A 9,602-nucleotide genomic window follows, 5' to 3' on the forward strand; every position below is an offset into this window, starting at 1 on the left:
CCTGCCATTTCATATGGATCAGGATATAACATAATAGCATTGCAAAACCTACATAGTGCAGTGTGACCTGTAGATGGACCCACATAAAATATTAGGAGGAAGAACATAACAGAATGTAAGAAAGTAAACAATATTGCATTATTTACTGAAGTAAGCTCAAAATATACTAATGAAATACTCCAATGAAAAACATCTGTATAAAACGTTCAGTGTTACACAATACCTCTTTACTAGCAGAGGAAAGTAACACTGTCATCATTTCACATGTACAGATAGAGAAATAAAACCCACTGTGAACACAATCAAATGCACAAGCTTTATTGAATTTTATTGCTCATGGTCATTGTATGATTGATGATTATTTTGGAGGCAGCTGTTTCTTCGAGTCCGGCTTCGTCTTGAGTCTTCAGCTGGTTTAGGACTCTGCAAAGATGAAAAACGTTGTTAAGGCTCAGAACAGACATGATAGTTTTGTAAAGGAAGTAGAAACATTATACCCTACCTGATCTGTTTGATGTTATTACTAAAGAGGACGCATGTCCTGTCCTCTGTACCTCCTGTCCCGTTGGTCCCAGCACCTAAAGTAGACCTGATCTCGGTCATAGTGCTGAAAGTGCTCGTTCTTTCTGTAGTTCCTTCTGTGCAGAAGACAAAGTGTGGATGAAATCAAAGTTTCTGGTTAGCTTAGTGTTAACACAACTCTGAACATCCCATTAAAAGGATTTTCAATGTCAAAATGTAAATCAATAACAAGGAGGATGACTTACCTAATATAAGCACTTCCATTCTCTTCAGTGCTGGCTCTTGCTTCGTATCTGTTGCTGCCTCTTTTGCCCCAATGTTCCCATGAGCTGTTTCCAGGCTGGGATTTGAATGGAGGAACAGACAAGAGAAGACATAGTAAAATAAATGGATGTCATGACTATAAGATCTTAAGGAGCTTCACAGCCACATGACCTCACATTCAAACCGTGTCCTAAATCCAGTAAAAGACTAGACGTGTTTGCTAATGTCGGTTTGTACCTTGTTGATGTTGCTTAGGTGGGACGTATTGACGGTTTGGTTCTTGATGGTCACCGTGATTGAACCGTCATCATGTTTCTTAATGTCTCGATTTTTGGATGGCACCTGCTGATTGTTGCACCTGGGCTCCCAGTTATTCTGTTATACACAAATAAAGAAAAAAAAAGATTAAAAACTGCAACTGATTGAAACTGCAAGAAATATAAAAGAGAGTGACTGAGACTGAGTTGAGAAATTGTAAAGTATTTACCTGTCTTCGATCCACAGTGCCTTGCAGCATGCTGCAGATCCTGGGTGAAAGCTTCCTCTGCTGGATGATTTTGTTGATCGCAGAGAAGTACAGATCCATCAAGTACTACACAAAAAGACAAACGTCGTTACTACAATAAAATACCAGCACACCAGTAATCTACAACCAAAAGAACTGATAAAAAAACACATTCATTTATTACTATTTTACATTTCATTTCAGTGGTTATTAGACTGAACCTTAACTGAACTAAGCTCTGGCAACCCATTCAGCTAGTTCAGCTCAGTTTTAACATCTGTCCAACCATTCCTATTTTCTCTTATCTACTACAAAGCAACTGGTGCACAAAGAGAACCAGATCGCCCCCTACCTTGTCCTTTACATCATGCAGGTCCTTTCCGGCAATGGTCAGCAGCTTGCAGAGACACTCCAAGTTCTCCTCGCTTGGATTCACCACCAGCTTTTGCTCAATCCAGCTGTTGATGAATGACTTGGGGAGCATCTCTCGTTTAAAAAGTTCAGCAATGAACTCCATGTTGAGGAGAGAACATTGGAATGACCTGATCTTCTCTTCCTCAAGGTCTTTCTTCAACTTCTGCCAAATGTGTTCCTACAGTAAATGTTAGTAATGTGTTATTTGTCATCAATGTGATAATTCAATATATAATGAAATTTTTTCTGATGATTAATAAAATTTGTGCATTAAGTCCAAAGTTAAAAAGGCCAAATACTTTTAACACTTTACTAGACTTTAAAAAAAACCTTTTTGGCGTCATTCAGCTCTTTCTGCTTTTTAGCGAGAGCCATGTCATGTTTCCTCTCCTTCTTAAACTCCTCCTGGCAGCGGCTGAGCAGCATCTTCTTCATAGTGGACACGTCCTGATGGTCATTAAGGAGCACAAATTCAGGGGAAATTCATACAAATATTAATTTTAAAAATAGATTTTGTTTGTCTATACCAGTTCTGCACATTACTAATAATTATTTAATAATAATGGATACAATTTGGACATGGACAAACTTCACTTACATTCTTCAGTCCATAGCAGAAGTTTGCGTACATCACTGCAGTGTTTGGCTCTGTTGTTGCTCTTTCTACAGTGAAGTCGATCATTGTCTTGACTCTCCTTATCTTGAGCTCCTCACCATCAGACAGAGTTGTGTCTGAGGGCACCAACGTTGGCTTGTCCTCCTTATCCTCTTTACCAGTGGCAAAAGATTCAATCTCTTTGGGCACTTCTTTACAGGTGGAGTTAGAAACTGAGTTCTCAGCATCCTTGGACTTTTCCTCCTGTAAACCACTGCAGATCAGTTCTGCAGGTACGGTGTTCTGTTCCACATCTTCTCCAGATTCCACACTGCCACTCGGTGAAGACAAAGCAGGAGTTTCTGGAGCTGTGAAAGGAGACACAGTCAGTGAGATAACAGATTCCACATTGGAAACAGAAGCACTCTCAGTGGGCACTTCATTAGGCGTGGAATCAGTAACAGATCCCAAATCTTTTGATGGATGCATCTCAAGATCCTTTTGCTCCACTTCCTCGAAATCAGTGCAGATCTCTTCTTTCGCCACTAGAGGGGTGGAGGAAACTGGCTCAGATTGTAGATCCTGGACAGATTTGGTGTCAGGGTCTATAGAATAAAACATGAATATAATTAACAATAGAATAATATTGTACTGTTTATATTATAGACAGTAGCTAGTCGTGCATGAAGCTTCTATATTATTACAGATTTTTCATACTTAATCCAGACAGGATCTCCTGGGTAATGTCACGTCCTCCCTGGTTTGGGTCTCGGATTGTGATCTGCAGGAAAATCAAGTTGGAATTTGTACTCACAACTTTTACACTGAAATTAAAATGTAAATATAAAAGTTATTTTTTTATTTTTATTTGTTACCTGCTTATGAAGTATTTTGGGCAGTGGAGCCGTGGCCTGCCATTGAGCCAGTGGTGCCTGATGCTGCTGGACAGGATAAGTAATATAAGATGCCACAGACGGTTGGTATTGAGTATAGTACCCTGTAGAAAGAAGACCAACACATAATCCCCTCATGTCTAGTCCCAAATCAGAAATCAACTATGTGTAAAGGAAAAGGTTGCTCTTTAGAGGTGAATTTAGAAAACTCATCAGACTTTAGCCATTTTAGAGCTACTTACCATAAGCAGATCTGTGACCAGAACTGGCTCCATGATGAACACCCTCTGGTGCCCTGGCCAGTGCGTACTGATACTGCTGCACATGCTGGTTGTCTGGTGAGCAGTACTATAACAGAAAAGCAAAACTGCTGAGTAGAGCTCAACCATAATGAACATCAGTACATGCACTTTACATTTATACTATTATAGACCCCCTGATGCAGATCCGCACATATTTTAAATAAAAACTTGCCCTCCTGATGCAGCTCCATACTTTGGCTTACATCCACTTCAGTACATACATCTTTTACCTTAAGAGGATTCATGTAATGCAAAAAAACCCTACCTGACCATACGGGGTGTAGTAGTTATAGCCCTGATACTGTGGGGCCATCATTTTTGTAAAGTAGTTAGGGAATGTGTAGGGGTAAGGGATGGGGTGCAGTGAGTAAGCGGATGCTTCCCACTGAAGATTGCTAGCCATGTTGAGGTAATACACCTGGAACAGCAGAGGAAGATACAGAAGCACAATATGTAAAATGCCTTCATATCTCAAATTGTACCTAGGGTCAAAACTCTAACACTGTAGTGCACTAATCATACATGCTGTTTAATACAGTTGTTTGAGGTTTGTGAGCCAAAATGGTTGATATTGTGATTTGTCATTTAGGCACTTAGCTCTGCTTAATATTATGGGATGATGGTAAGAGGACATACTGTAGGTCCCTATCTCATCTGCTAATATGAAAGATTTGTCTAGAGCAATCTAGCTCTGTTTTATTACTTTTAAGGCATCAAAACACAAAAAGCAGACTAAATAATTATGTTAATATCTGATGCTACTATTACTGTTTATTATTTATTCTTAAAAATACCAGTTCATGCACAGTTTTAATAAAAAAATATGTCAGTGATGATATCTATGTGGTAAATAATGTTTTACATATTTAAAATGCATTAAAAGGCTAACAAACTTCAGTATATTACATTTTACTTATTTGTATCTATTTAAATCTGAAATAAAATAACTATAATACAAGTAAATAGCAATAAAGAGGTAATAAAAACAAAACTACCTGTAGCTGTGTAGAATACGTGTTGATCGGTGCTGAGTGTAAATCCTAATGATGAGTGTGAGATGAAAGCGGATCATTTATAGAACCCTCAGTGGAACCGCGCCATTGTGACGTCATCACCTCAGAAGTGACTTTAAATGCTCTGACTGCGACTTACAAACTGCTTCATTTAAACTGTTACAACAAGTAATCACACACAATCTGTACTGATTAACTAATAAATCAGTCAGTTTAAACTGTTATCTGCACCACCAGCACCACCATCCTGCACTGATACTACTTATACTGTATATTTACAACTTTATTATTATTATTATTATTATTATTATTATTATTATTATTATTTGCTTGATACACGTTTGTATTACACCAGTATATATACAGTAGTGTTCAAAAAAATAGCAGTGACTTTAAAAAAGTGAATAAAGCACAAAATTATTATATTAACTTTTATTTCCATAAATGCAAACGCACTGAAAATACTACACTTTCAATTCAAAATCAAAACATTAACTAAATGTAGCCAGTTTGTGTTAATCCTTTACAGAAAGTTAAGAAAAATAAATATTAGGCTGTTCAAAAAAATAGCAGTGCCAGCATTTTTCTTTAAAAAACTAAACAAATTTATCTATAACATGAAAAAATGTTTGAGGTTTCACTGTACTTTAAATGACTTAACTAATATTTAGTGGCATAACAATTGTTTCCGAGATCTGTGTTGCATGGAGTCGACCAACTTCTGGCACCTCTCTAACAGGTATCCAGTCCAGGATGATTAGACTACATTCCACAGTTCTTCTGCAATTTTGGGTTTCAGATTTCAGCCCACAAGTTCTCTATGGGATTGAAGTCAGGGGATTGGGCTGGTCCAGCCCCGGTTCTGGACTGCTTTGCTTGGGGGGGCAGTAAAACCTAATGAGGGGGCATGTTGATAGTCATGTTTTTGAAGCCAGAAATATATTCAAGGCTTGATTTGTGCATGAATGATGACAGCCAAGCTATTGATACTGGCTTAAAGTGATGTATGAGGTAAAGAAATAAAAATGCATGTAACTTAAAACCCAATGATTAAAAAATACATGTTGATTATGTAAATGGAGAAAAAAGATTATCTAATTGTATTTCATTTTAATACGCCCCCTTAATTAAATTGCCATTACTAATAGAACAACTCTATTTCTTGAAAGGCTTTAATACAAATTTAAGTCAAAGCTGACAAATGTACCTACACACAGACTGAGAATATTCAAACGTGGAAATAGGAATGAGTGAGAATATTTATATTATTGGGAAATTAAAATATAAAGAAAACAAAAGAATACTAATTCTGTAAAAAAAAAGTGTTTACCAGTATACCTGCCTCTCGCTCACACTAACAGAACATATACTGCCGAACCGAACTGTTTGGGGCAGTCTGCCGATTTTTATATGACTCAAAGAGCCAATCAGGAATAAGCAAGGAAATATCTTCACACTGTAAAACAAAATGCATTTTTGTGATTGGTTCAGAGATAATTTTAAAAATAGCCGTTGCTTGCATTGTGCTTGGGGGGGCAAAGACACAATTTGGGGGGGCAATGCCCCCCTCAGCCCCCCCTAGCGCCGGCCCTGGCTGGTCACTCTATTACCTCAATCTTGTTTGTCTGTAACCAAGATGTTTTGGGTCATTGTCATGTTGAAACACCCATTTTAAGGACATTTCTTCTTCGACATAGGGCAACATGATCTCCTCAAGTATTCTGATATATTTAAATTGATCCATGATGCCTTGTATGTGATAAATAGGCGTAACACCATGGTATGAAAAACATCCCCATATCATCATTTTGTACCACCATGCTTTACTGTCTTTACAGTGTACTGTGGCTTGAATTCAGTGCTCGAGGGTCGTCTGACATACTGTCTACGGCCACTAGACCCAAAAAGAACAATTTTGCTTTCATCAGTCCACAAATGTTGAGCCATTTCTCTTTGGACCAGTCAATGTGTTCCTTGGCAAATTTGAACCCATTCAGGACACGTCTTTATCTTAACAACGGGACTTTGCAGGAGTTCTTGCTGGTAAATTGGCTTCACTTAATCATCTTCTGTACTTACTGGTAACTTCAGATGTTCCTTGATCTTTCTGGAGGTGATCATTGGCTGAGCCTTTGCCATTCTGGCTATTCTCTGATCCATTCGAACAGTAGTTCCACGCTTCCTTCTGCGTCTTTCAGGTTTTGGTTGTCACTTTAAGGCATTTTAGCTGAGCAGCCAATAATTTGCTGCACTTCTCTGTATGTTTTTTCCCTCTACAATCAACTTTTTAATCAAAGTACTCTGTTCATCAGAACAATGTCTGGAACAACCCATTTTACCCAATATTTCAAAAGGAAATGCGCTATGACCAACCTGTGCAACATTTGCCACCCTCCTACCTTAAATAATAATAATATTGACACCTGTTCTTCTGCAGAATGAATGACTTCACCAATTGAACTCCTCACTGCTATTATTTTGAACAACCTCCTTTCAATCAATGCTTCAATTACTCAGAATGAGTGGGATGCATATCCTAATTGTTGGGTTTGTTTTGTTTTCAATACTCTACTACACTTTCAAGTAAATTTTTGAACACCACTGTAAATACAGTATATATACAGTGTGGACACTTGCTTGATTGATGCCTGCAAGACACTCAAGTATAAAAAGGAGATATTATATTTTATACTTCTGCAGGACAGAAGTATATAACATGAATATTTAAGTTACAATGTGTTGAAACATTCCACTATAAGCATTTACATTTACTCTTTTATCCAAAGCTGCTTACAGTTATGAATAATCACCGATAAAGGGTCTTGGCCAGGGCCCCAAAAGTGCCAACTTGGTGGTAGTGGGAAACGAACCAGCAACCTAATTATCAGTTAACCTTAGCCACTGAGCTCTCATTGCTCAAGTAAATTTGTAACAGGTGAGGGTATAAAAGAAGGATTCACCAAAGGGAAACATAATATTGTAGATATTATAGAGATAAGGTCAGAACCCACGGTTAAATGTGCGTGAACCTTGAACTCTTAGACGAATCATCATGTTACTATAATAAATGTAGCAACGTGGGCTCAGGTGTACTCCAAAAATGTTTTCACCTAACACAGTCCACTGCTGCATTAAGTGAAGCAACCTGGAACTCTGTTACTCAAAGAGAAATCCAAACATCAATTCTATACAGAAATGCCACTGATCTCATTGGACTCAAGCTCATCTAATATAGACCCAAAGGCAGTTAAAACATGTGCTGTGGTCAGATTAGTCCAGGTTTCAGCTTATTTTGGGGAAAATTGATGCAGTCCAGATTTATGTCAGATTAATGCAAATTATTGTACTTGGAACAAAACAGTTACTTAAATATTACCCAAAATCAGAAATGTGCCCATGGGTTTATTTGGGAGTCTTTTTGTTTACCAATGAATTGCATGTTTGAAAAAAAAAAAAGGTAGTAATTTACTATTAATATTGATTTATTGAACAATATTATATTTACATTTACAATTTATTTAAAATAATAAACACCTTCCTCATCATACTACTTACTCTTACACACTTACTCTTTTTTGTTAAATAAATATGTTATATATAAGTACAAGAAAAAAAGAAAGAAAAAAAGAGCCCTACACTACAATTAAGAAAACTGTTGTTTAAAAATTCTAAACCAAAAAAAGTCTTGGTGACTGGAAAGCTGGCATTTTGTCCAAAGCTCGCTGATCTTGTGCCCTCAGAGATGTGATTCTCAAAGAGAAAGTGTCTCGTAGGCTCCTGTTCAAAAGAGAAATGAAAACAGATTAGATGATTAGATGGTTATGAAAAAGAAATACAGACACACTGAAGGTGACGCCAGTTTGTTTTGGTCACTCACAATATGATCATGTAAATATCTACCATGCTGTCTTTGTGTTGCAGTCTGTGAGGTCATGTTCCATAAAAGTTGGGACAAAGCATGTTTACCACTGTGTTACAACTGGTAATTGTTTTAGGACTGAAGAAAATTATTAATTCAGTCTTAAAAGCTGAGACGTCAGCAGCATTTTAAAAATAATTCACATCATGGCAGTCTGACTTTGCATTTGTGGTTGCACACACAAATGTTCTTCATTGACAAGAGGCTATTAGATAGATGTTCAAGAAAATTTACTAATAAACATCAACCAACAGTGTACCTTTTTAATCTGCATGGTGAAGACATCCACTTCTTCTGAAGTCTCCTGAAGGTTCACCTCTTTCAGTTTATTTAGCCTTTCTTTGTGGTGTACCTTTAGGTTATTGTATTTACTGGAAAAATAAAGCACCAGGTAATAAAAGGCACATTAAAACTGATTTCAGACAAATGTTCACTTTATTAATTACGATTTGTTCACATAAAAAGGGACTTGATCTGGTCGTTCTGGGCCCGGATAGCGCCCTGCTGCTCCATTGCTTGCTCCCGCTCCTCAATAATGGTGGTTGTTAGCTGCCCAAAGTCAGTCTCCAGAGCCACCAGCTACAAGCATTTGTTTTATTTGTTCCATCAGCTTTATCTGTAAAAGCACAACAGAAATCATGTTGCTAGTGGGTCATGTGATGGTGGCCTATTCCGCTAGTAAGTTTCCATACCAAAGATGCTTAGAAAAAGTTCATTTACTGAATGATACATATGTTCATATCAGATAGACCAGTTTCTCAACTCTGGTCGTGGATGCCCACTGGCCCTTGGCTACTAAGAATGACCTCAGCCAGACCCACTTGCAGAAACATCTCTGCTATCTTAGACTTCTCAACACCGTTGTGCAAAAATAGAGCTAATAAGAATTTGTTGCAGAAATATAATAAAATATATTTAATGAGGGAAAAGCCTGTCAGGAACAAACCTTGCTGGAGAGTGAGCTCATCCAGTCTGGAGCAAATAATGTCTTTTTCCTCCTGAAGCTCATGGACCTTTGATTTCTGTATTTTGCAAAGACTTTGAATGTCCACCAGGTATTGCTGAACCTGTGGAGGTGTGGTCACAAAAAGATATACGTACAATGACAGAAGGGAAAAGGGTTATCTGGATTACACCACACACAAAAGAACTATCTTTATTTACAGTTGTTTAAG

General features: G+C 37.5%; 1 protein-coding gene across 1 annotated transcript; it reads right to left on the reverse strand.

Moving 5' to 3' along the window:
- Positions 1-302: 302 nt before the first annotated feature.
- LOC134314331 (eukaryotic translation initiation factor 4 gamma 1-like) lies at positions 303-4,528 on the reverse strand. The gene is made up of 13 exons (XM_062994908.1): positions 4,491-4,528; positions 3,761-3,913; positions 3,436-3,541; positions 3,176-3,297; positions 3,018-3,081; positions 2,304-2,905; positions 2,036-2,152; positions 1,644-1,883; positions 1,274-1,378; positions 1,024-1,161; positions 768-862; positions 503-638; positions 303-423 (listed from the first exon to the last, which is right to left on the reverse strand). The coding sequence occupies exons 2-12, from the start codon at positions 3,896-3,898 to the stop codon at positions 524-526; spliced, it is 1,842 nt and encodes a 613-aa protein (XP_062850978.1). The 5' UTR covers positions 3,899-3,913; positions 4,491-4,528; the 3' UTR covers positions 303-423; positions 503-523.
- Positions 4,529-9,602: the final 5,074 nt, after the last annotated feature.

The sequence above is a fragment of the Trichomycterus rosablanca genome, chromosome 5, assembly GCF_030014385.1.
Source record: "Trichomycterus rosablanca isolate fTriRos1 chromosome 5, fTriRos1.hap1, whole genome shotgun sequence".
Lineage (NCBI taxonomy): Eukaryota > Metazoa > Chordata > Actinopteri > Siluriformes > Trichomycteridae > Trichomycterus > Trichomycterus rosablanca.

What these genes read in the sequence shown, in the direction of transcription:
- LOC134314331 (XM_062994908.1), bottom strand. Translation starts at nt 3,898, where the DNA reads ATGGCTAGCAATCTTCAGTGGGAAGCATCCGCTTACTCACTGCACCCC. An exon ending in ACTACACCCCGTATGGTCAG is followed by an intron (nt 3,542 to 3,760) that starts GTAGGGTTTTTT and finishes TTTCTGTTATAG; the next exon opens with TACTGCTCACCAGACAACCA. An exon ending in AATGGAAGTGCTTATATTAG is followed by an intron (nt 639 to 767) that starts GTAAGTCATCCT and finishes TCTTCTGCACAG; the next exon opens with AAGGAACTACAGAAAGAACG.